A 27,769-nucleotide genomic window follows, 5' to 3' on the forward strand; every position below is an offset into this window, starting at 1 on the left:
TGTATTTAGAAAATGCCAGGGTATTTTTTGTAATAGCACTGTGGTTAAACCAACTCACATTTTTTAATGAGAGTTTCTTAATTATTAAGCTACTCTCAACAAGGGTACATATTGCCCTCTCCTGTTGAAACTGAATGTTTGTGCAGAGAAGATTGAAATACTGATGCAAGAAAGCAAGTAAGAAGGAATGCTGCCTGATAAGGGGTGATACAGCTTCTGGTTTTGACCAGACTATTTCGGTCATCTTTTTTTTTTAATCTGACAACTGTTTTAATATTCTTCTAACTCTTATTTAACACTGCATACAATAAAGGAGTTAATTTAGAATAAATAAATGTACTATCACAATCTGAATTTTCAGTTTTGTCTAGCAGTTCTTCCAATATTGAGGTCCATGATGCTTTTAGAGAACACCAAGAAAAACAAAATCAATTTAAAAAAAACCACTTACCTGATGAGATGTCTATTCGGTTCTTCTTGACTTGGCTGACATTGATATGGACGCTGACTTTGCCCTCATTTATGTCAATCTCAACATTCCCCAGCCCATCTGCAAAGTTGCTGAAGACAAGAAGTCCATTGGGGTTCCAGGTTCGGAATAGGAAACTGACTGAAAACAGATCCTGGCTTGGACGACCAGGAACCTCAAGGTAACTGGTGGCATTGAAAAAGACAGGTACTGTATGTGGCTCCACACAAGAAAAACTTAAATTTCCCTAAATAAAACACAAAAAAGCAAAAACATAAGCAAAATGATAAGACTCCACTCAATTCATACCTACGTCTAGAAAGCATTCTAGCTTTCATCCCATTTAAAGACTACTGAAATCAATGCAAGTTGCTTGTAAAAATGTGTTATTAACATTGTCATTACCATTATTATTATTATTATTATTACATTGTTGTTAATGTTGTTGCTTTGCCTAGAGTGGCCTCATTATATTGGGTGCTGTACACACTCTAATAAGAGTCAGCCTTTGCCCTGAAGAGTTAGAGTCTAACTAWAACTAAGAAAAAGCTTAAAGGAAAGCATTAATATTCTCAGTCCAAAGATGCAGAAATGAAGCAAAGAGAAACTGGGATTTGTTCATGGTCACCAAAGAAGTCTATAAGAGAGCAATAGTTCATCCTTTCAATGACACTGAAATACAGCCTTCCAAATACCCTTATATCAGCATGTCAAGCAATACAACACAGGAGGTTGTGAAAGAAGGATGTATAATACTGTGTGAAGAGCTAGCCTCTCTGTTATGTTTTCTACTCAGTAATACCAGATAGTACTAGACAGTACTTTATTTCATGAAGCTGCAGGATCTGGACTGGCTGATCATGAACTATGCCTAATATTTTTATTTAGTCAATAATTTTCTCTTTCTAAAAGTAGTTAAAGTTTTCCCACTGTAAAATTTTACTCTTAGGCAGATTGATAAAAATCCAGTCTTCTGACTTCTGATTTCTAAAGTTTGCAATATATGTATAAATAAGGCCAGAATTAGGACCATGAGTTTTTCACTCTGGTTCTCATAACATTTCTCATGAGACACCACAATGGCATACTGTATTACCAGACATCATTTTTTCCTTAGAAACAGTAAAGAGTGCGTAGCTCTTACTATGCTATTTTATAATATATATTATTCCTCTAAAATGATTTCTGGCCAGAATTGACTTATTATAATTCATCAATACAATACAACAGGAATACTGCCTCTGCTGAAGATCTGCTGTATCAGGCAGCAAAGGGGACCTTGTTCTATAGTTACCTTTTCTAATGCACTCTGTTGAAGCAGATGGTAACTCTGTGACAATTTCATTTTAATTTGGGAAAGCAGAATTTTATCTGATGCGCTATGGAAATGATATTTATGATCAGTATCATATTAAAAAAAATTATTGAAGTTTGAATATTTTCAGAGGTACTTAGAAACAAGGTTCATTTCAGCACTGTTCAAATTCCCAACAGGAATCAGTCGTCATCTTTAGTATGCATATTTTTTTAAACTCAACCTTATTGACTTCCTGTTATAAGCTTTCATTCACATATTTTTGTATTCACAGTGTATAAATGCATCTGGAAATGTTATTTTGAGGAAAGTTAGAGAATTTGGAAGCAAGATAGGAACTCTGTACCTGAAAACGTATGGGAGGAAAGCCCTAAGTAAAAATTTTTTAGAAGTAATTATTTTCAGTTGGAGATGAGCCAGGTGATGTCATCAGGATTCAATATTTACCATCCATTTACCAATGTCCTAAATCATTATGTGCCATAACAGGATACTGCCTATGTGGCAGATTCAGTTTCTTTTACAGGAGTTACATGTCGAAACTAAACAAATAAAAATAACATAGTACCGAGTTTCTCTAGCACTTCATTACTCAGACACATTCTTAGATACATTCTGCACAACCACTTGTGTTTCATGCAGAGTGTCAGAAGTTATACTGCCAGACATTCTACCTTCAGAGGCCAGTAAAATGAGTAGCAACTAGACTATCAGATAATCAGCCTTTGTCATCAATCAAGAAACAATGATGTTTCCAGGAATCTGGAACTAAAGAGACTTCTGTATGCTGATCTCATAAAAGATTTGTTCCTATCTTTATTAAAATCTCAGCATTACAAACCATGTTCTTTCTATACACATATGCAATGTTCTCTGTGTTTCACAAAACATATTCAAGGATTTAGGAACATCATTTTTTAAAACAACTATAGCAAGCTTTTAAATTACAGTGTGAATGAGAGAAATGACAACTACTTTCTGAGTAAAGAAAAAGGACCTCTACTTAGCTACTTTGCTACTAGGTGGGAGTTTATTTGTTTTTTTTGTTTGTTTGTTTGTTTTTCCAGTCTACGTGTTGCCTGGAGTTCTTCATTTTAAGATTTTAACCAACTAATTATTAAATCAAAATAGTCAACACATTTGTTTGAATAGTTTTAGCCTGAAGATTTCCAAATGTGCTACAGAATACTTTTGGTAAACCATAAATTTTATATTAAGAATAAAAATCCAGAGAGTGTCTGAAATACCCTTTGTAAACCCTAGTTAACATTTTCAGTGTAATAGTCACTCTATGGATTAGAAAAAACTTCTGTTCCATAGACAAGGCAGTCCTGTGTAGACATGGAGGGCAACAGGATTCCTTAAGACCTGACATCTTACAGTTCAGTCAGAGATGCCAGGAATGTATCACCTGCAGTGCTATAAATGGTTTTCCTTAGTATGCAACAAGTTAAGTAGCACTGAGAAAGCACACTCGGTTAGACATTTGTAAGAGTTCCTCTTGCTGCCTTATTACTGCAAGGAAATAACAATTTCCTCACACAAGAAGGCTTTCACATCTACTTGACACTCTCATGTCTCCCTGATGCATGGGATACTTGCATGTATAACACCTATTAATGTTAATGTCACTGAATGCATTCAAATCCTGTTTCACATCTGTGGGATCATTTATCATGAACACTCTAACTGCATAGAAGATTTCTTGAGGAACATATAACAACATATAATCCTGGTTTCTCTGTTAGCTAGCCAAAATGATATTTTCCCTACTGAGTCATTCAGTTTAATCTGAACTGGATTACCATTTCCCTCTATGACTGTACTTCAGAAGAAGGCTCCTCTTTTAAGTAAAGCCCATTGGATATAGATTACTCGCTAGGGCCAGGCCAAGAGTTAGAACTAATCTGCAGCTTGTCTGTATAAAAGCATTCCTATTTTCAAAGAGAAAGAGATCCTTTTCTGTGAAGTGGGTTCAAAATGAATTGCTGAGTAATTCACTGGGCAATGATGTTTGAAAGCCAAACATATACTGTGCATTTATATTGAAACTGTTGGTCTTATTAAAGAATTATTAATGATACATTGGAAGGGAAATGGTGGAAACATCTTAATTTGGGCAGCTTGAGCTTTGCATCATGATCTTCACTCTTGCAAATTAGTTTCATGTTTACCTTTAAAAATCAGTTTTGCCTATCTACTTTCAGATGTTATCCCTTCTGGAAATATTACTGGCTTTTAAAATCTTTCCCAGCTAATAGAACTACTGGTGGAATACATAGCTCCCAAAAGAAAGGTAATGAGTTTATTAAAATTAAATACCTGTTAACTCAGGATGGATTGTACAGTAAAGGCAATATTCCCTGGCTAATGTTTATCATGTTATTTCAGCATCTTTCTCAAAATAGCTTATTACTCATCTTCAAGCTTAACATATTGCTTATCTAATATAAATAATTTAAAGAAAGCAGTCATCTTAAGTTTGTACATGATTGCACAGAATAGTACATGTCAGAGCAGCTGCAGAAGCGGGTGGAGCATAGTGGATTTAAGGAGGGAGGGTAGCAAATACTAGTCTTCTGAACATTTTTATGTTATAGGCATTAAAATGAGTGAGTCCATTCTTTGGAAACTAACTCCAATTAGCATCCAAGCTGCTTTCTCTTAATATACCTCTAGGAAGGAAATTTTGATGAAGAAACTAAATTTCTAAACTGGAATGTGTCTGGACTTGTTGGCTGCATGTTCTAGTCCCCTCTCCTCAGTAGCAGAGTAGTTGATACTCTTATGCAAGGTAACAGAAGTCCTACCTAGTTTGTTACATTTTGTGCTTGTAAAAGTCAAAAAAGATAAAACTTAGTCTTTTAGAGAACACAGAAAAGATGGGCAAGGAGAGTTGTTTACGAACTTGTTCCTTGTTTCTGTCTTAGTCCTGAGTCAAGTCGCAAACAGGAGATAGCACCTACTGAGCTAGTTAGTCACTGCCAACTCTTGTTTGTAACTTGGTTCAAGAGAAAAACAGACACTTTCATTCTCTGTATAAGCTGTCCCTTTCTCCCCGACTTTCCCTTTTGGGTATGTTTATCATTTGTCTCATTTATCTTTTATGAAAATAAATCAGGCTCCACTAATAAGGGCAACAACAACTGCTCAATAACATCCATCTTACTCGCTTTTCCCAAAAGAGTCATTGACATCTTTTATATCACAGAGAAGACTAACAAATTCTTTTTTTTCCTTCACATGGTTACTCTCTAAAACTAAATTGAATACATTATTAAAGAAAGTGTTATACTTAATTATTTACATTTCAAATGCTTTAAATTGCTTTTTCATCCTTATTCCCATATTGTCAATAAATTAAAGAGACCCTTGGTAAGACCTAAACATTTTTTTCATTTTTATTTTGTTCAGGGACAAATCAAGATCATCATCTTTGATTCTGTAGGCCTCTTTATTCTGTAAAATTAACTTGTCCACTCCCTTTCATTGTCTGATTTCTGAAATTCAACTCTGTATCTGAATATAATAACATTTTTCCTTCTCTCCCACACCTCTTTTATCTCTTTCCTCTCTCCATTTTTTTCCCCTACAATATTTCTCATCATCATATTGATTATTTTGCTTGTGTTCCATTTCATTACATTTTCTGTCTYGTCTCTTCAGATAATAAACTCTTTAAGGCAGGATGTGCCTATTGTTATGTGTTTGTACAGTATCTACTAGAATGGAGCCTTGATCCTGGTTGGATTGCTTAAGCACTATCATCATATGCATGATTAACAACAGCAGTCTCAACAAAGTCTATTTTTCATGCTAAATCAGGCTTAAAACTAGGAGAAAAAAGCTTTTGTAGGAAACATAAAAATCCATGTTGATTTAATTAAAGTAAAATTGATTTTGCTTCTGAAGGGTTGAGGCAATGTAAGTAATTCCACTGAAAACAAAGGTCATTTCTATTTTTATAGCCATTCTCAGAATTGGAAATCAACAGAACCATCAAATTAAACTAGCATGCCATAGCCTCTTGATGAAGCACTAACATTGCCAAGGCTAAATATGTGGATTTTACTTTCATGTTACAGGTAATAGAATTTAATCAAAAAAAAAAAAAAAAGAGAGAGAGAGAAGATGATTTTACAAAGATTTTATAGGCCTGTTAGTTATGCCACATTTTTGAAATAATGGTATTTCGCTATGGAAAGCTCTTATGTAACACTTCTGTTCAGGTAAGGGCTTTAAGAATATGTCCTACTAACTTGCAGTGGGCTGGTAAAAAATGGAAAGATTMCTCCCGCACAAAGATGAATTTCCAAATCAGGCATGAAGAGCTAATGACTATGATACATATTTAATATATATTGCATTGCACTGGAGTTTCAAAATTTCATGTAAACAACAGATTTTTTTTTCCTGCAATAACTCTGAATTTGGCAAGAGTCACAGGTAATTCAGAATCAATTTCAAAGATCCAGTGGTCTGTGTGACTAGGTTGAAAAAGCTCTAGAAGTGGAGTCTTCTTTTTTGACATATGTATCATGCTCATTGCCTTTAACGATGTTAAAGAAATTCCTGTATAGAAAAGGTTGTAAATATCAGGCTGTATTATAGAATATTATTGAGTTTTTATAGGCTTATGATTTACATCAAAAATGGGAAATTATCCTTCCTATTACCTTTATTATTTAGCCATATTGTTCACATAATCATATTGAAGTTTTATACTATTATCCAAAGAGTAATCAAATGGTAATCAACACTGTGCACTTTGYCACCACTGCATCTGTAATCTGTAATCCTTACTATATAATATATAAGGAGAAAAGCAATAGTGGAACTGTATATATTGCTAGCATGACTTTGTGATGGCTGTAAACTTGTACAGAAAAAAACCCTGAATGACTTACTCAAGTCATCCCAAACTCACAGCAGCAATACACTTACTTCCAACCCATACTGCCTGTGTATGCCACAAAGCAATTTCAGGAGTGTTTGGAGACAAAAAATATACTAATAAATGTGCTTTCTTAAACAGCCTGCCCATAAAGCCACAAGTTTAAGCATGAAAGCAACCATGTGTGCCTAAACAAGAGAAAAAATAGAAAGAATAAAATGTAAATCTGCTATCAGAATTACTAAAGTAACCTTTATACATTAAAAAGTAATGATTTTAAAGTCTGATATCATGAGGCTTTTCAGAGCTACTAGCAAAGGCTCTAGAGCCATCCCTTTCCCATAACTTTCCACTTATTAACTAGCTCTGCAGGGGTGGAAGATATCAGGCTGTAAAGCCAAGACAAAGCTGCAATTGGCTTAAGACCATGGTTTGGATCACTACAATTTAGGAGGAAAAGAAAGAAATATTTATTGTTCCAGTTGCTTCTTTTAAAAAGTAGCTATCTGATACTGAAGGGTAATTTTGAAAAGTTAAAACAGGACCCCCAGAAGGAAAATGCTCAGAGACATTAAAAAAAAAGTCATAAAGGCACATACAATAAGATCTTCAGGCATGTGATAAAATTTGTTTTGTATATTAAATCACTCTAGCATATCACAAGGATATCCATTACACACACACACAAATCTTCTAGTCTCCTTTACTATGCAGAGGTTTAGATGACCATTAAATTATGCTCTTACCACATTAGAAGGTTCCAGTTTCTTTCTCTTGGCAAGGTCAGTGATATTATTACCATTGTAGTTGATACTCTCCATACAGCCTTTGAAATTTTTCCTACTGTTAGAACTCGGCTTCCCAGAAAAAGGCATACCTCCAAAGGTTATCTTTAAATGAAAACAGAAAACTGTAGATAGTTACTGGAGGGCAAAGGCTTACTCGTTAGAATTTTTAAACAAATTTGCTGTAGATATATTTGCTTTCTTTGAACACTCAAACACAGATTGCTGGCCCAACTGCTTACCAGAAAAAGGAAATATTAAATAAGCACTGCAAAAAGCAGAAGAAAATCTAGCATGAACTTGTGATTGCAAATATTTATGCTAGTAAACCCCAAGTGTTATTACACTCATCCAAACAGAGAGCAGACACACATCATATAGATGTTCATATATGGATGGCTCTTTCAATTGCTACTGAACAATATGTATTTCAAATAAAGAACGTGGAATAAATTGTGTCCATCCCAGTACTTCTCTAAACAAGAGGAGACATAAAATTAGCCAGATTATCTGATCTGAATCATTTACTAAGCTCTGTGTGTCAGAGCGCAGACAAGAATGCAGTAGCTCTGGGCTCCAGTTAGACTTCCTTTAGTGCTTATATACATGCTTATCTGAGAAGAACTTTATAGAACCACATAGTCAAAGATGTTACCCACTGCTAGGCAGGATCACCTTCTGCTACTGAAAACACACATTTATCAAGCAGTTATAGTCAGTGAGGAGTTACTACAAGACTTAGCGGGCCAGACCAATTGCTTAGAAGCAGATGGCTGAGCCATCAAGGTCGAACAGGAATTGTTTTTGTTTTTATGCTGAATTTCATCATGTCAAAATATTGGGTTATCCAGAGTCATTGGTGCTGAAAAAATAACACAAGCAAACATTGCACAAGAAAAAAATTTTCATCTTTTAGGAAGTCCACCTCTGTCACTCTTTAGAATATATATGTCTCTATACCAATGTTTTGAAGTGAATAGTGGTCTCATGAGTTTAGTCTCCTCAATGTAGATTAAGCATTTATACCAAATAGATGATGCCATAAATAATAATGATACCTACCTACCCTTCCCCACGAGTGCCTACAAAGATTTCTACATGCAGTCTGCTGCTAGGATTTGCCAGAATCAAGCTTTTAAATATTATTCATTGTTAATTCCATTGGTTATTACCGAGAATAGGAAAAGGCAGCTCAAGGAACACATTTTCCATATAAAAAGTGTGTAAGGTACTACTTTGTATGCAAAAGTGGGGACACTTTGACTTACCATTTAGGAAGAACTAAAGCTGTACAGCTGAAAACCAAATTTTTAAAAATAGCACATACAGGCTATTTAAAAGTGCTTTGTAGACACATTCTCAGGTACTGTAAATTGACATGACTTGACTTTAGAGGTGCTATACCACCTTACACTAACTGGAGGAGGTGATCATAATGTTCTAATTGCTGCAAAACATTCTTTTGCATGAACCACAAAAACACATATCCACACACATTCAGATAACTTCCACTAAACATGAAAAGTTCTGTGTACATGGAAATTGAAACCTTTGAGAGCTACCAGTGCTGTGTCTAATGTCACAGAAGAAAGGAAAGGTGGATCTCCTGGATTCCACTCTCACTTCTGAGTAAATTTATTATACACAATATATTCACTACGTAAATATATTGCACAACGCTTGCTCATGGCATTCAGCCTGACTTTTTCTGTTGTTCACTCACTTGAAAATCTTTCATAAAACCTATTTATGTGAGTTTTGAGCCACTCAATTCAGATCTTCAGTGCCTCATGAGTAGTAGTGATAGAGGCAAATTAGCTTCTTATCTTATAATTACTGCTACCAAAGAAGGCATTAATAAATATTTGTTGGAATATAAGTAAATATTTGATTCAGTGATATTTACAATTGTATCGCCGTTTTGCCCAAACATTCATATTATATTCTTGATCAAAAGAATGTTTGTAAAAAATCAGTACAAAAGTTCAATTCAAACTTCACTGCATTACATCATTTTGATTTCTTCTCACTGTTTACAAAGTTGCAAGGATGGAAATACATATTTGGCTCAGCCAACAACACTATTTTTCATTAGAAACAGCCAAGAGTAGAAGAAAATCACTATACAAAGCTGATATTGGCCATTATGCTGAAGTTCATGTTCATCCAACAACTTACAACAACTGAACAAGTTCATAGTAGCAGAAGCCAGACTGTGATCAAACAACTAATCCAAATTCGAGTATTAACAACGGTTTTGTGTATTAACTGACTGATAAAACAGAAGTCTTCCTAAAATTTTTCTATCTCTTTACTGTTCCTTTATAGATGGGAAGTTATTGATGGCATATTTATGAAAATGCAAGGAAGTACCTACTTATCCAAATAAAGCAAGATCAAGATTCATATTAGTAAAAACGATTCTGATCTGCTTCCTTTGCTAGAAACTAATATTATCTGTCACTACAGAACAAGGCTCTCCAATTCAAGTGCATAATGATCACCTGAATGGGATGACAGATGTTATGATTTGTTTTTATTTACTTATCGCTTATAGCAGTTGGCATTAAAGATTTTAAAAGCAGCATATGCTTAACTTGCTAAATAATATAAGTCTCCCATTTTAAAACAAAAGGTTGAGATGAGGCTTACAACAGAGGCTAGCTCTGGTCAAACTTAGGATCCGGTAGACTAATGGAGAGAAACTAAGTTTATGGCTAAGAGATAACTGTTTGAAAGAAAATTTGAGGAAATGTAAGGGAAAAATAATCAAAGCAAATATATAAAAAAGTACCAAAACATCTTAAATTATGCTATTTTTTTCTTCTTATTGGACTTTTCTTTAGAAAGACAGTTTGAATGTCTACCTCATAATCAAGGTCCAGGTAATCAAACTCTCCATTGGTTCTGAAATGCTGCATGTGCCTGTCCAAGGTGAGGTTGATATTTCTCCCGTGGCGCTCTATGATGATGGAGTGCCAGTGGTGATCATCTAAGAGGCTGCCTGTCATCACGGATGTGTGGCCATAAATAGAACCAACCTGGTTGCTACCTAAGATGAGAATAGGAACAAGAGCAGTTCATTTAATCCTCACTCATAGTGGTTAGGCAAACATTTTCCTCTTGCTCTGTCAATATTTCACCCGAATCACATCAGAAACGCAATAAATTGGAGGAGATCAGTCCACTATGAAGCTAAGATCTGCCCAGTGGAGAGTTGTTGCTATAAATACGAATAGCCAGATCAAATACAGCAAGTACCTGATCAGTGAGCTGTATAAATAGTGGTAACAATCGTTATTTGGAGGCTAACCAGAGAAACAGTATCTACTTTCAGATGTAAAGTTGTTTTCAGCTAGAGATTTTCTGTGTTCTGATCCCTACACTACAGAAGTGAAAAGTTGTGACCTTTCCTGGAATAGCCTTTGTGCCACATTCTCAGCTTCACTGGAACTAGACTGATTTACTACTGTTGAGGACTTGGTGCCTGACAATAGAATMTGATAATAAAAAGCCTTTTCAGTCTGATAATAGCAAACACTTAAATGAGTTCTACCCTTGGTAGATTCTACCAGTATAACTGTACCAACTACTGTACAAGAAAGGGCTCAGTGCAGTCTGAGCAAATAGCTGCAAAAAATGTGTTCTGCTAACATAGCTTATTTTGGTCTTTCCTCCTGCATCAACCTTCCTATTTTGGAAGCCAAATAAACTAACAAGACTACTGTTTTGCAATTTATTCCTATGTTTTCCAGGGGCTTTTACCAGTACAGCTATGCTAGTCAGAGATCACATCTCATTGCAATCTGACTGACATAGCTAAGCCAGCAAAAGTTGATTGTATAGATCTCAACTGAAGCAGCAAATGATAATTCAGCAATAAGTCTAAAAAATTGCTGCACTGCCCAATAATTCAGTGCAATCTTCCATGTTTTGAATACATGAGGACTTAAAGTATTTTTGAAGCTGAAAATTTCTTAGCATCCATGTCTGGAACTCAGACATTAAGGCTGTGCACAGTGATAAACACATTCTGGCAAATCACACCGCCATGGCTTAAGACATCACACCCCTAATTATACCACCTTTCTGCTGAAGGCCACTGATCCTTCAATGGCTGTTGGTAAAAAACAAACAAACAAAATCACATATGTACACATGCCTTGGTTTCTTCCATGCAAAGCAAAACCTGAATCCACCTCCTTAGATGTTTGAAACTAGGTCATTGGTTTTCACCAATGAACATCCATGAACATCCTTTTCCCCTAACTCTGCTGCAAAGACAATATTCTTAGGCAGAGGAAGGGTAACAACATAGACCATTACCTCTGTTTACTAACCGAGTGTGTGTCACAGTGTCTGTCAGTCTAATGATTTAAACACCTCCCACCAAGCACATATATGGAAGTTTTAATAAATTATAGAGACAGACTAAAATGAAGAATATGAAGAAACTGGAAACAAATGGGTTAGCATTTCAATTAAAATTGTTAAAAATAGACAACTGCTATAGGAAGATGTGCTTTCCTCATCATCATCTTCCCACGTTGTTAATCTTAAGAAAAAGAGCAGAAAAAATGCTAGTGGAAATCATTACTATTCATGGTAAATTTACTGTTCACATGACTGCAAGGGAAGTAAAGCTACATGAAGTCTTATTCTAAAATTAGTCTGAAAGAAAAGATGACCTGAAACCTGATAAATGCACTTTTGTTTCATAAAAAATGTACTTTATAAATCAGCTTGCTCATGAGCCTCTAGTCTTTCAGTGGAATCTTTCAGGCAGGATCTAGAATAACACATTAAGAATATATTAAGAAAGTTCATAACCTTCTTAAGAATGCCTGATACACGGATGTGTTATTTTCCTTTTCTAGTCCTAGTTTTCAGATCTACTAACCCTGTGATTTCCATTCTCCACCCTCCTTCAGTCTCAGCCCAGTTTGTACAAAGACTGACAGCTCTTTTCTTTCCGCTTTATGATAAATGTGAAAATCTAGCTATTCACAACAAAGTCTTATCTACATAAAAGCCAACAGTTTTGTCAGCTTCAGTGGGCTGTTTCAGTGGGTTTCATACCAGGAGCTTAAAAAGCAAGGATCCTCCCTCTACGTACCTTCAAGCTACGCTTCTTTCTAGGAAGGTCGCTAAACCTCAACTTCATACGGTCTGCAGCTTCTCAAAGGGGTATCTTTTTTGCTGTAGCTTCCTAAGGATGATCTTGATTATTCTAGCACTGCTGACAGAGTCCTTCTCTCATACAACCACTTGATTTTATTTTATTTTTTTAATAAATGAGACCATGACAAGCTGACCAGAATATCACATACCTGAAGCCAAATATAATTCTATCAAGGCTTTTTAATTTGTGGCAAGTTTCTAATGATAATATACTGTGACCTTGCTTTTATGTATGATTTTATTTTCATGTTATTTCATATAGAGTAAAAGGGAAGGAATGGAACAGAAAGAAAGGTAAGGAAATCGAATGAACAATATTTTCACAGAAAGATCTGATTATATAAAGTGGCTTACCATGCAACTTGGGGAAAAAGGATAGAGTATTTGACTGCAAATTCTTTTGAGAGTTAAAAAATGCCCAATACTAAATAATCAAAGCATACCTAAATTTAAATTAAGAACAAGTTTGGCTTTTTTAAGTTCCAAGGTGATGTAGTCTCCTTGCTGTCCTTCTCCGTGGAAGATTACACCTTCACTTTCAGAGGTTTTAAATTTCAGAGAGATGACATCTTTCAGTGTTTTCATTTTCTTGTTCCTGAATCTGTATGGTAACACTACATGGCCATCAAAATTGATAACATCAGCCCCTAAAGGAAAAAGCAAATAACATTGTTGATGAGCAATTATATATTGCTGCGTCCACTGGAAAAGCAAGCATGGCATATGCAGATTGTATCTGAACAGAATAAATGTGCAGGTGTTGTACGTATTGCAAATACATTTTCTCCTGACCATAATTTAATGAAATACTATAAAAATTAGCAACCTGGCAGGGCATAAATTTATAAATAGGATGTAAAAAAACAGATTCCAGGGAACAAATATTACAACCCTTATTCAACTACTTTAGTTTCTCTTAAGTATAGTTACTTCCATACACACTTGCCTAATTATAGTTGAAAATGAGACACAAACTTCTGAGTGATCATTAATAATTCACTTGATACCTCTTAAAAATCCAATAGAGGTATCTGTGAGGACTGTAATCAGTAAAACATGAGCCCAATTAAATTGCGTGGCAGTAATAAGAGATTCCTTTAATTGTATATAAATCTTAGGCATAAACCTTGTCTAGTTCACAGTGCTATACAGAAATCATAGGTAAGATTTGGCCTTTACTTTTGGGGGGAAAAGAAATGTTCTGCCATTGGGGCTAATTTTTGTTCTAGGTTTGTTTTCATTCAAAATCCGGGCAGAAAATTGAGGGACACAATCATAATCAGTTAAAGTCAGTTCAATGTTCATATATGTGTTGTATAATGATACTGCAAAATTTCATTGACTCGTATTTTCATGACTTAATCTCAGTACTCTACAGAAATGAGCCACAATTTTCCAGAGGCTAGATCCACAGTAAAAATAGCCATACAACTTCACTCCATTCAATAGATGTACTTCTGTGAGTATTGTCTCATCTTTTAAGCAGAGCTTGATAAAGGATTGTAAATAGATACACATTTTAGAAATTTATACAGATTTAAGAAATCCTCTTTACAAACCATTTAAACTATGATGAATCACTAGTACCTTAGTTTCTGTTTCTAGGAGTATTTCCTCCTCACTATTTACAACTGACATAATTTATATGGTCACTAAGCTGTTCCTTATTACAGAATTAATAAAATATGTTCACTCTTTTTTTCCCTTTTTTTTCTCTGTTTTGATATGGTTGATATATTTTGTTTTCATATATTAGATATATCTATTTTTTCCACCTACATTTTTCAAAAGCATCCACACTTATTATCAGCATACCATATTCATATCAGTCATTTCATGCTCTGAATGAAATTAAAGGTGGCATTTTATCACATATTCTTCAGTAACATCTTTCTGATTTTTGCCTACCTTTGTGGGCTGCTCTTGAGTGATTGCTGGCAACTTTCTAAAATTCCTAACTTGTTTTTGCCTTTATGTTGGAAAGTAATTTAAATCTTTTAGAACCCCTCAAAAATAAACAAACTAAAACATTCCTCTTGTGCAACAAACACAGGAGAATCTTCAAAAACTCCATCAAAACATTTTGAATATTTTGCCATTTTTGTATATTTCATTTTGAATTTATGCGGCCTATGTTAGCAGCTGGTTATCTTAAGATCTGTCACCTTTGTTCCTGCAATATGTCACAAACATATTTAAAACATGTTTATTTCCAAGTAATTTCTGCTAATAATATTTTATGCCCTGATTCAGAGAAGCACCTAAACAAGTGCTTTCATCCATCCCTAATCATCAAAGAATTTACGAACTACCCAATGAACTGCCGAGCTAATTATTATTAATGTTAAGTCCTCAATTATTATTGAGGAATTGCTTATGTATAGCATCTCTATAGATTGCTTATCCTCATTCTTTAATTTCCAGACACTTTTTACAGTGACATCAGAGCTCTTGAGTGTCACAGAAAGCATGCAATCAAGCCTCATGACATTTAGCATTTATTTTCTACTGAAAAGCACATTAAGAACAAAAACTTTTCATAAATAATTTTTATTTCCTTGTTCAATCACAAAATTCACAAACTATCTTGTATTCATTAACTAAAATACACTCAGTTTAGATTAAGGCCTGCAGTCATGTTAATCAAATGTCTATTCATATATCCCTACAGCATCAAGCATAGTAAGTTTTCAGATATAAAGACATTATGCTTCTATTATTCAGGATTTTCCCCACAAATCACTAATAAATAATTCTCCGCTATTTCCAGGTCACGTGTTTTGCTGACACAATGATCCTACATATGATGGTGGAGTCTGTGATACCTGTTTCTGGTTAACAACTTGTTCTTTATATATCTTTATTAAATTTGTATGCATAATCACAATATGGCCRTTATCCTCAATTGACACAAACTGTTGGCTCTCTAGGGCTTACTACAAATTCCACAGGTTAAGAATTTAGCTTACTTTGTAGTAATTGCGTTTACAATTGCTAAGATTGATATGGGGGAAGCATGACAGTGGAGAGCGGTACCTACAGGTCCACTTGATTTATACTAAGAACAAAACCATGGAACTCAGTACAGGATAGATGATCAGAGCTTGTGATTTCCCTTCACAGTGCTGCTGCCACTTTAAGCCTGAGAGTTTTAAGATAAGTAATGCTTGTTGCAAACCAGCATCAAGTGTATGTATTTCAGAGTCTACGAGAGATCAAAGTGTAAGACAAGCTATCTCATCCTCGCTCTCCATTGGCTCAAATTTAAAGCCAAATGGTATTAATGGAGGGTGTTTAATTCATGCCAATAAAAGCTGTGTTGGACTTGGAAACTACGTCTAATCACCCTGCTCACCTTTTGAGGTTAGATCAGAAAAAAAACCATAGAAATTATTCTGTCTTCAATGGCCAAAGATGCCACAAATTCTTCCTATGAGAGTAGAGGAGATCTAAAAGATTGAGGACAGATTCTATAATGCAAGTTTCCTCATATCTCTGTAAAATATTGCCCTCAACCTGTCACTTTTTCAAGTAACATATTATCTAAAAGTTGTCAAGAGACATCTGCGATGCATTTCTGTTTCCCACTAGCTTTTACACATTCGAATTGATAGCAGCTGACCAAACAGAGGGGTTAGAGTCACTGAAGGATTTGAAGACTATTTCCAATGGACAAGAGAATTTTTTTTTTACGTATAGACTTTTCCATGGATGACCATGACTATGTCACCCTACACGTCTGCAGTACTCAGGGGGTTTATTTGTAAAAGAGGTCAAAGGGAAGAATTTTAAATTTTTGAATTTTTAGTTACAAACACTTCTTCAAATTATATAAAACAATACACTGTTTTCTACGGCATTTTCTCAATATGATTTTTACCCTCCATTTCTACTAATGCTTCCTTTATTTGCATCAACTAACTGAAGGCACCAGTTCTAGATTTTCTTGAGAGCAGAAAGAAGTAGAGAGATATAATTTGCACAATAATCACGCAAGTGAGAAAGTTTAGTCTTTTCATCTCTGCTTCTGATGAAACAGTAACCTAACACACTCAGACCCTAAGGCTGGACTGGCTGTTAGCAGTTTAACTCTGCAATGAAACAGATTACAATCATGTAACTTGAACCTTTCCCCCAAACTTCCCTAACCCTACAAAGACTTCTGATAAAATAATAAACTTTGACCCCTTTGTTGTTTATGTCAATTGAATGGTTAAGAAATCTTACTCAGTAAATAAAACACGAGCATTATAGATTCATTGCAATATCTCATGTATGGGATATGATATACTGATGTATATCTTACATATGTATTTCACAATGCAGCAAAACATATTAGAATCATGATTTTTCTTTATAAAATACACTTTGCAATATACACGCTGATAATAAATACTTACTAAGCTCTACGTGCAACTAAAACTACCAGCCTGATCTGTTCTTCTGAATGATAAATTCCAGGAATGCGAAACAGATCAAAATTAAATATCARAATGGCATATTCTATCTGCCGTGCAAGGAATCCATTAATATCTGATCAGCATTCAAGGAGGACGTGTTTACTCATGCACAGATAAAGACATTGCTCTCAGAAATGAGGGCACCCTGGACTATATTATGTCTGTGGTTCACTCCAAAGAAACAGTATGAGAGTTCAGAAGGGATATTTTGTATATTCTTGCTATTCAAGTAGATATGGTACTTTTGAAGTTTGTTTTGAAGAATCAAAGGAAATGGTCAGAAAAATACTGTAACAGAGATTATACAAGCCCCTGTTATTTTTGCTTTCTTTTTAAATGCCAATGGCCAAGAGATCCAAAGAATATCTTCTTGAGATTTTTACATTCAGTTTGAAATTCATAAAGGAAGCAGCATGAAATCTACTTATAGAAAAAATATCTACATGGAAGTCATATTTTTGAACATCCTGTAATCACAGAATTCATACCGTTATGCAGAGCAAATTTGACCACACTCTGCTGAATCTACATACAACTACCTTGAAGAAATGCTACAAATGAAATAAAATCCATGGACATTTACAGGTTAAGTAACTATCATAATGAATATATATCATAAAGAATATGGTTCTGTATACAATGCCACAGATCCTCTTCCACTAACATTTGTTAACTTTACTTCCTGCTGGTTACAGGATCCCATACATGGGATGTATTATCTTTTCTCTAAGGCCAGTTGGCACCTCTTTGTACTGTCTACAGTTACTGAGATAACCAAAGTTACTTCGACCATCAAGCATCTGCTCCAGAGTTGACCAAAACGATATAAATCCTGCCCTTGACTTCAGTGGGTTTATGGATTCACAAGTTGCCCATGAAAAGGCAAGCGTCCCTTTTGTACCTATACAGTTCTTGCAACCATGTACATATGTTCTTGGCATTATTCATTGAAGCAAACTCACTTTAACAAAGTTGAGTACACATACCACATTTCTTCAAAACCTGGCCCTGAATTATCACATTTTGAAAATCACTCTAGTAAAAAAACCCAACAAACCCAGATCAGTAATTTCTGATGAAGTATTCTGTTATGTATAGCTATGCTGGCAGCAAGCACATGGATCTGCATGATAATTCAATCACCTAAAGATTACATAGCAATTATGTTTAAGAGTTGTTGTATGTAGAACTGTGGTAATGACTTGTGTTCCTTCTACGATGACACTCAGCTATTTAATATCATGATAATTACCATGATGTGGGATGGTACTTAGACAGTAAACCATTCAAACAAAATTCCCATTATTGCAGCGTAAATATATAATTTTTCTCATCCTTAGCCACTGAAGTACCAGCATTAGTAGGAAAGAGACCTAAGCCATCACATTGCAGCATGTTAGAACTTCACCCTTGTTCAGTGAAGGCTGACTGTTCTCAGAGGCTACAGCTACAATGGGAAGGGGGAAAAAAAAAAAAAAGAAGAGAGAAAATGCAAGATAGAAAGCACCAGAGAGAGACAGCACACACGAAAAACACATGAGAAAAAGCACAAACAGAAAGCAACAGAGCGGGAAAAGAGAGGTAAAGGGAAGGGAAAAATGCAGAGAAAAAAAGAAAATAGCCATTTTCAAAAATTTTTAAATTTAAATAGGAAATACAGGTCTGAATACCTTAGATCTGACTTTTCTCCCATTGGATTTACTACTATATAGATAGCCTGAATAACACTGTTGACATCTTAAAAATATAAGACCACTTTCAGCTGGCTAGGAAGATGTGTTAGGTCTTATTCCCCTGTTCTTTTAGTTAATGGCATCACCACATATGTTTTCCTCTAAAAAAAGGTAAAGTCGGAAAGCCTTCAAAATATTGAGAGGGAATTGGGTGACAAATATGACCCCATTCCCAAATCTCTGCATAAAATAATTCATCAGTCACAGGTTTTACTATCCATGCTTTTGTCCTGCACTTTCAGTTCTATAATGGATTCTGTAAGTTTTGGTCAGGGAACCAAACCTGAAGAGACAAAAAGATATTTTATTTGGTGTTCCAAAACAATCTATGTAATTAATTGTAACTGAACAACCTTAAATCAGACTCAAGCTTTGGAACGCCTCTATTTCCCTACTTTCTGGTAAGACCTGTACTGTCAATGTGCTCACTCACAAAGACTCAACAGTGAGACTGCACCCACCACACAGCCGCTTTGCTATTTTGATCAAGGTACTGCCTAGAATTAGCGAAGAAAACCCTGTTACCAGACGCAGTCCAACAAACCCTAATCAAAATAAAGCAGAACAGGAGAGAAGTATTCTGCAGAGAAATGCTTACCATGAAGCTAACAAAATTAGCATTATTCATAGCAATTTTAACATATGCACATATATTTTTAAATGGTTAATGATCTTTGATCATCTCCATACAACTTGTACTCAATACTGGGATTCAAGAAAGAAAAGATTCTCTATTACTGATCCTCTGTGACCTTAGGTGAATTTATTCTCTCTTTGCACCTCCATTATCTCTTAATCTTTTACTTTTCTGTTTAGATTAAGAGATTTTTTAGGAGAAAGATCTTCATTTGTAACATTCTTTTTACAATGTCTTTCCCCATAATATGAACCTTATGCCTGTTAGTACTGTGTGTCTGTACTAATACTACAGTAAGAAATAGTATTAACTATGCAGCAATCATCTATCCTCTGAAAACAAGGCATCAAAGCATCTCTGGCTGGGCCACAGTATTCCACACGTGTAGCTTTATTTGTTGTTGCCATTGGCTGGGGGTACTAAACTATCATTATGACAAATATAAGCACATAAACAGTATTATTTACATATTTGAACAGAAAAAATGAGTTTTCTCCTAACAAAGCCAGCGATATAGCTCAAAATCATAGAGAAAACAAACTCATATTTTATTATATTCACAATAAATTATATACACAGAAATTACTTCAGAAGGCCCTCTATTTTTTCAAAAGCTCCAAACACTTGTTAGCATGATACCATGTACAATTTGCTACTAGAATCTTTGCAGTTTGAATCTCAGTGGCTCTAAATGAGTTGATCTCATGTTTAGAGATGCATCACTACATCTCACTGCACCCAGAAAAATGAGGAAGTCGTATCAGATCAAAAGAGCCTCCTTTTTTATGTTTTCTCACAATGCAGCAGAGATCCAAAGGGAATGTGTTTGAACACTGCCTTCAGGCACTACAGTCCAGCCATAAGGACATGGGCAACAGAGTGGCTTGTAATCTGCTGTGGTAAAACTGACACTGCTATTACTATGCTTTCCAAAAGCAATGCATACGCTACAAAGGAAAAAACAACCCATACTATAGATATAGATGYATCCACACACACTCACTCACACATACAATAATGCATACTTCATATTCTATAAGCATAAGGTAAAGGAAAATCAATTTTAAATTTCTGTTGCTTGCTTAGCTCCCACTGTACTAAATCTGCATCCCATCATACCTGCCAATAGATTCAACCCTAAGTGATTTAAAAGCCTTTAAAAAAAAAAAAATTGCTTTGAGCTTTGGATTTTCTTTTTTTTTGCTTTGATTTACAGCAGATATAATTTATATATGACAAAAAAGTATCAAAATAGCAATGAATATTTTGTCAAGGTTTATTTTTAACTCAAGTCTTGGGTAAAAAGCACAAACGATATTCTTATATTTTATATACCTGTCAGAAAATCTCAAAACAAATCTCTGAGGAAGCATTCCCTAAAGTAGTGAAAAAGTCATGCCAAGTTCAGGCAGCACTCAGCAATTTTCAAAGTTTCTCTGTATCTCCAAGGATGGGCGTTTGTTTTCTTCTTATTGTTGTTGTTGTTATTATAATGCTAGTAGAGTACTAAGACCCTCATTTTGTTAGCTGTTGTGCAAACATGTCTGTAAACATGCAGTTCTTTGTCTGTGATAATTTAAGGTCTAGTACGAAGCAAATACAACAGGTGAAATTAATAAGCAAAAGAAGGAAAATAAAATGGGAGGAAAAAATAAAAAGAAATGCAATCTACTGACTATTACTAAAAGTTTCTGATTTCTTTTTCATTAGGACAATGGTACTCCAATTTGTGCAGCTATTGAACCACATTGCTACACAAGCTAACTTGCTTAAGACAATCATTTTTGGATGAGTGTGTACAAGAATGCAATGTTCTGCAGAGTTACACTCAACCTCTGCTCTCTACCATGTAAGGTAAGAACCTGCTCTTGGGTTCTCAGGGAAAATCTGGAGGAGGAGAAGGAGCATAGAATTGAGTTCTGGCAAGGCATTATTTACAGAAGCAACATATGGAAGAAAACACTGGGCATTTGAGAGACAGTAAGATTTATGAACACAAAGTAAGCTTCTCAATATGCCACTAAGTTATTGTCTTTAGGCTGTGTATAAGTAGTGTGATTTTTCGAGCACTTAGTACTATGGCTGATGATTTTTTTCTGTCAGATCTAATGCAACACTAGATTCTCAACTAAATTTTTTTTCATTAATTCTTTGGCTTTTCAGAGGACAATTTTATTTAAAAACCCCAATGGGAAAGTTTTTATACTTAGGTATAAGCATAACATATCTAAGTAGAATAAATGAGGCAATAAACATGTTTATACTATACATTTGCAATTCAGCACAGAGATATCTCAGCTTTAAGCTACCTAGTTTATGCAGTCTAACCACATCAGTATACAAATTAGACAATACTGAATTCTATGCTTCTACAGTGGACTACTAGCAGTAGCAGAGATTAACTCAGGTAAAACAGCAATTCAGTATAATCTGCAGCTCAGATAAAAACTATTCTTTCCATAATCCACTTTGGTTTATGACTCCAGAAAGGCAATTTATGATGCAGGGTATGAGATGCAGTCTAACTAAAGAACTCTATTCATAAGGGAGACAGGAGATTGAGCCACTGAAAATAAAATATCCATGACAATGCGGTGTCTCTTCCAAATTCTGTTTAATACCTAAAACAACTAGATTTTATTTTTTCCCCACCGGCAAATCTCTGAGACTCCCTTTATATTGTATTGGTATTTTATGAACAAATATTTCTAGCATAAATATTTTGTTCTAAGAATGCAATTGACAACATTTTTGCTGCATACTTATTTACCTTTAAAATAGGTTTATTTAAGTGGTTAAAGTTCAAAGGAGGAAAATATTGAAGACTGTGCTGAAGGCCTGCTGAATCCTTAGAGGGAGGACCTGGGCAATTTTAAGTATCTTTGAACTACAAGGTGCAAGTTAAACTGCACAGTCTTGATCTTCTCTGAGTTATACTAGCATGGACATCATCTATATTCATCACTGACATAAATGAGAGATAGTAGGTCATAAAATCATTTAATTTGCCTAAAACTTCCTCCATTGTTTCTGGCTGTAACAGTCATGTTTTAGTGTGCAATTTTCCAGTTCACAGCACAATAGTATTTTGCAAATAGACAAAACATAAGCAATTAATATTACATTAGTCTCTATACTTTAAAAACGTTTTGTATGCATAGCATTACCAGGATTATTTATGATTGTAAAAGCTTACATTTCAGACGTTTTGCAACCATGCCTAAGAAGCAGCAAAATATTCTCTATCATTTTTTACTCTCTAGCAATGATACTTCCAAACAAATTTGATAAAAAGTATATGTAACTGAAATAGTCTAAAGAAATTCAGCTTTACTTTATCATGCTGATTTACAGGAATCAGAAGCCTTTCCTAGCACTTGTAAATATATTTAGTTCTTGCCTTCTTAGTGAAAGCCAACATTTGATATCAGATTACAATGGGAATATTAAAGTGTGTAATTACACTCCCAAGCCAGGTACAGTAAAGAACTTAATTTACTTGAAAACAGCTAGCCTCTACTAATGTTTTCACTGTTTATTAAAAAAGTAAATCAAGAGTTGTAGGTCAATAGAAAAGGAAAATACTCACTTTCATACAGTAAATGGCCAAAATAGGTTCAATCCTTATTAAACAGCTGAGCTTGCTCATTATTTAACAAAAAGAAAATACAGTGAGGAAAGGAGCTGTACATATCATACAACATTTACACTCAATTTACTCAGTGAATAAATGAGCTACAAAATGGACAAGACAATCTATTAAAACATTAAGGCAACAGATGACTAGATAGAAGCTTTTTTTTACTGTTTATAGCTGCGTGAAAATCAGAAGATGCATGGTTGACCTACAAAATACTGATTCAGAATTTGCCTCCCTTATTTCTACTTGAGCTGATGCCACCAAATTCAATCATCCAATGTTACGTAATCTCTCCACGCAGGTCATTTAATGTCATGATGTTCTAGGGACACCCATTACTCAAGGCTAAATTCTCTTATATAACCCATATTCCATATCTTTTACTCGCGTAGTAATTCTCAAATGCATATTCTATTTTTATTCCAAGTATGGAGCTCAAATTTAAATTGAACATGCAAAGGGAACTGCATGCATGCTGATTAAGGAACATGCAGTAGGGGCTGTTTAAATCTGCTGTACTCAAATCACATACAGTCATAAAAACTTACTGCCCTCATTCAGCAGTTGGCCCTAAGAAGTAAGGAGTGCAAGGCTGAGTTTGACTTCAGGTCAGTGAGCACTCGTGCTTATTCTCATGAGTAGCCTGTCTAAGACAATACTGATAAGTAAGTATACCATTGAAGATCACCTTTATTAGATGTGCGATATTTCCTTCTTTCTTTAATGAATTTCTTTCAACTGGCATTGACACTCCTACTAATTCCACCTTGCTGCACCAATTTGTTTTAGAAAAAGAGACTCTAAGATGAAGCACACTGATTTTCAGATACTATGTTTCAGTAAAAATGATGAGATAATAGAAGCAAAGCCTTTAGCAAAAATGAGAGTGGAATAACTTTGTGGGTCTATGAGACAGTTCAGTTTCATTGTCCTATTCCCAAATTACCTAACAACAAATATCCTGTGTTCACCACAGCATCAGAAAAGCAGACTGCTGGATCTCAACACTGGGTAATTCAAAATTAGTAGTTCAGACAATTAATTTTTCCTCTCCTTCCCCAATATCCAGCATACTTGGAAACAAACATTAAGTGTCATCTTATTCATTTCTGTTCAAGAAAAGGTATTGGCCCCTAACTTTCAAGCCGTAACATTTTAGCTTCAAATCTTTCTTGCATGGATCAAGTAGCGAACTTGATGGTGGCTGAACCCAGTGTTTCTCTGTTCCTTTGCATGTATTTCAGCACATATAATTAAAAGATATATATATATATATATTTTTTTTCCAATAAGGTTATGGGTTCATTGAGCCAGAGCTTTATTTTCAGATGATCGAAGCTGATTTAGTTCTGCCTGGTTTCAGTCAATGTACGATCATTTACGCTAATACAAGTACAGCTCCAAATAAAGAGTGTGCTATTTTAATAGTGCACACAGTACTTTATCAACTTCCATTTAACGAGTAATTTATTTGAATAAAACCAAGCAAAAATTTAAGGACCTGGTACTACATTGGGTTCACTTGCAAGTCTCTCTGTACTCAAAAGAAGGAAAATCCCAAACTGATTCAATATACAGTAAAATGAAATGCTCAGCTTTCATTATACTAAGCATTTAGAGAAAGAGTTCTGTGAAAGGGAAAAAATACGTTGTCTTCAGAGGTGCTCTCCATGACGCACAGTGCAGCAGATAAGAACAAGTAATCACAGACTCATTAAGGTTGGAAGGGATGTCTGGAGATCATCTGGTCCAACCCACCTGCCCAAAGCACAGTTGAAGTGAAGTTTGCTTCACTTCAATTTATTTGCGCACCCTATTCTACCAGAAGCAATACCTTCATGAATTTAAGTTAACTGGATATTCACCTGTTTCCTCATCTAAAACAGCAAAATGGGACATTCACTTTTACTTGCAAGTGATTCTTTTCTTTGTGTGTCTCAGGCTGTACTTTCCAAGGTCAGCGATATATTAAGCGTCCCCGTTCTCCATGAGACATGACCTATCCTTATCCCTATCGCATGATCTTCTAGCAGGCTTTACTCTTTTGGATTTGCTGGTGTAGAGTTTAAGACCTTTAAACTTCCCAATTGCCAGAACAGTTCTCTTTCTTTAGCGTGACTTTGCCCATGGCATCCCAAACTGCACCAAAGTGCACTATTCCTCCCATATRAATTGTACCACGCATTTCAGGTTTGCCTGCATAGTCACTGCCATCTCTTCAATTCTGGTTTCTTTCCCTTCATCAGAGCATGAAAAAAGCCAGGGTAAGAGTTTCTTCTGAGTATAAGGGACTCCTTCACTTCTAATTAATAAGGATTCCACATTAACATGCAACCGGTGCAACAGTTAAAATCACAGATACCGAAATTCATTATTTGGGGGTTTCAATCCTTCATCCGCTAATGTTGTTTTACTTTTTCCAGCCCATCATATTTAATTTCATTTAATTTATTATGCCGCAAGATACAGACACTAGAATCTAAAACTACTGCTTTGTTTCCTTAAATGTTTTTCAAGTCCCTGTCTCAAAAGTTACAGAATGCTGAAGAAGCCTGTAAGGAGCAAGAGACAGCCAGATTACAACCTTAAGACCAACTAGATACGCCGCTCTAATCATAAAGAGTTAGTTTGGAAGCCAGCAGTCTTCCCTGCATACCAGATCTTAAAAATTAAGTAGCACCTTCAGAAGCCTCAGGCCCAAGGAGTTAAACAAGAGTACCCTTCTGTATCACAGCAGAACATAGGTTGCTCAGAGATCCCATGGCACCTAGTCCTCTGACTTGAAAAAAACAATTTTTTTTTTTTGAATTAGTAGACAGGGCCCAGGTTCAGCTCTCTTAGCCTAGAAAAAGTAGCAGGATGGGACACCCCCTCCCCCCCCAGGAAGGGGGCAGGAGGGACCCCAGCAACAGCACCCCCCGCAGCGAGTACACAGGCCCGGCAAGGGGCAGGGGACTCCCGAACTGTGTGTCGGCGAGCGGAGGCCGAGCTCCGCGAAAGGGCTGCTCAGCTGGACTGTGGGAGCAGCATGGTCTGCTGGCCTCGAGCAGGGCTTTCTCAGGCGATGCCACAGAGGCGCCTCTCCCTCGCGACGCCCCTCAGTTGCCGTGCACACCCCACTGTTAACCGGCTGGCCGTTAAGCGGCCCTTAACAGACAGTGCCATGCCCCCGGGGCCGCAAGGACACGCACAGCCCCCGCCCCGCTGCCTCACGGCTGAGGGCAGTGGGACCCTGACAGGGTAACCAAACAGTGGTTTACAAACTCTGCAGATTATTACTTACTTAAAAAGAACAGTTCCGCGGAAAAGAAACAGAGGACATTCCCAAGCCCCCCAAAGTACATATTTTTCCATGCTCAAATAAAGGCAGGAGGTTGCCTTGTGATGGACGCTGTATGACACTGATCACTCAGGGCTGCGCAGTCCCTACATTCAATTAATGCTGAATGTCAGTCGGGTGTGCTGAAAAGCCCTGTATCGCCGTGCAACGTTATGCGAGTAAATTTGATAAGATTCAGTGGAGTTCAAGATAGAAAATGTCTCGACCATTACATCAAAATGCTTGCTTAAAGGTTGAGGAAATGCAAGTTAAATCTTTTGCTAAATAGAGGAGCCAGATTAAGTTAGGGAAGGAAACAGCAGTCTTGGTTAATCAGTTTGACATGTCTGGAAGGCTCAAAATATTGTAAAAATGTATCTCCAAGAAAAAAGGTCTCCAATATCTATTAGATTTTTTTTTCAGACCTAGAGGCTGCATATGTATAGCTCTTCTTTTAGACAAGAGCATTTTTCTTGTATTGAATCAGTTAATAAAAGCTGCCAAATAATGTTTGCATATGATTTGAAAGAATTCTTTTTTGCTCTTAGTCTTCAAATTATGCAAGATTTTTTCACACGAAATAAATAGTGAAATACATTTATCAATAGTAATTTCCAAAAACTTCCTAAATAATGCATTTGCTTCTTAACAACAGTTCAGCTAGTTCTATATGTTCACACAATGGATGAAATTCTGTAACCTCCACTTAGGGTCTACCCTAATCGGTTTAATAAGCAGAGGGACCATAACGTTCACAATTGTTCCAAATGGGTAAGAATGGAGATGTATACGTGTGTATAGGCAACTCGCTCCAAATTCATAAGATGCTGCTATTCAAACACAAAGCAATGAATGCTACCCACGAATAAAAGAGGAGAGCCTCTTTATAATCTAGATATCTGGAAAACAAACTTCTCCTGCAAAGAATTGCCAAGTTTTCTTCAAAACTGCTGCCCCTTTGTGCTGGAACAAGGCTGTCAGACAAAAAGGAAATAATTTTTCTTACAGAATCATGCGATGGACCTCGTGGTAGAAGAGTCTTTTTTACCCTTTATCCAGTCACTGTTGTTTAGAGTAAATCAAATAAGTAGAGCACACAGCAGACAAGTTTCTCTTGGTTTACTACACTGAAATACAAGCTGATTCAGTATGCAATAAGGCAGCGATGTATAGCATGCACAAATACACTGGATTTGGTTTGTAAGGAAAATATTTCCTTTTGAGTTTAACAAGTGATTGTCATGCTTACATACAGTATAGGAGAACAGACTTTACCTAAACAGGAAAACTTCTTATAGTGATATTTCTGCCATTCTCTCTTACCTAGCAGTAAGGC

The 27,769-nt window shown here is 35.7% G+C and overlaps 1 protein-coding gene across 1 annotated transcript in view; it reads right to left on the reverse strand.

Annotated features, from left to right (window-relative positions):
* Nucleotides 1-27,769, reverse strand: part of CNTNAP2 (contactin associated protein like 2) — a gene marked incomplete at its 5' end in the record, with an annotated part of 659,794 nt that overhangs the window by 602,899 nt on the left and 29,126 nt on the right. Inside the window, 4 exons of the mRNA XM_026074688.1 lie at nucleotides 452-716; nucleotides 7,425-7,568; nucleotides 10,331-10,515; nucleotides 13,088-13,291. Coding sequence (XP_025930473.1) covers nucleotides 452-716; nucleotides 7,425-7,568; nucleotides 10,331-10,515; nucleotides 13,088-13,291 — 798 coding nt within the window. The remainder of the gene's footprint in view (nucleotides 1-451; nucleotides 717-7,424; nucleotides 7,569-10,330; nucleotides 10,516-13,087; nucleotides 13,292-27,769) is intronic.

This window comes from Apteryx rowi, unplaced genomic scaffold (assembly GCF_003343035.1).
Source record: "Apteryx rowi isolate R43461 unplaced genomic scaffold, aptRow1 scaffold_395, whole genome shotgun sequence".
Taxonomy (NCBI): Eukaryota; Metazoa; Chordata; class Aves; order Apterygiformes; family Apterygidae; genus Apteryx; species Apteryx rowi.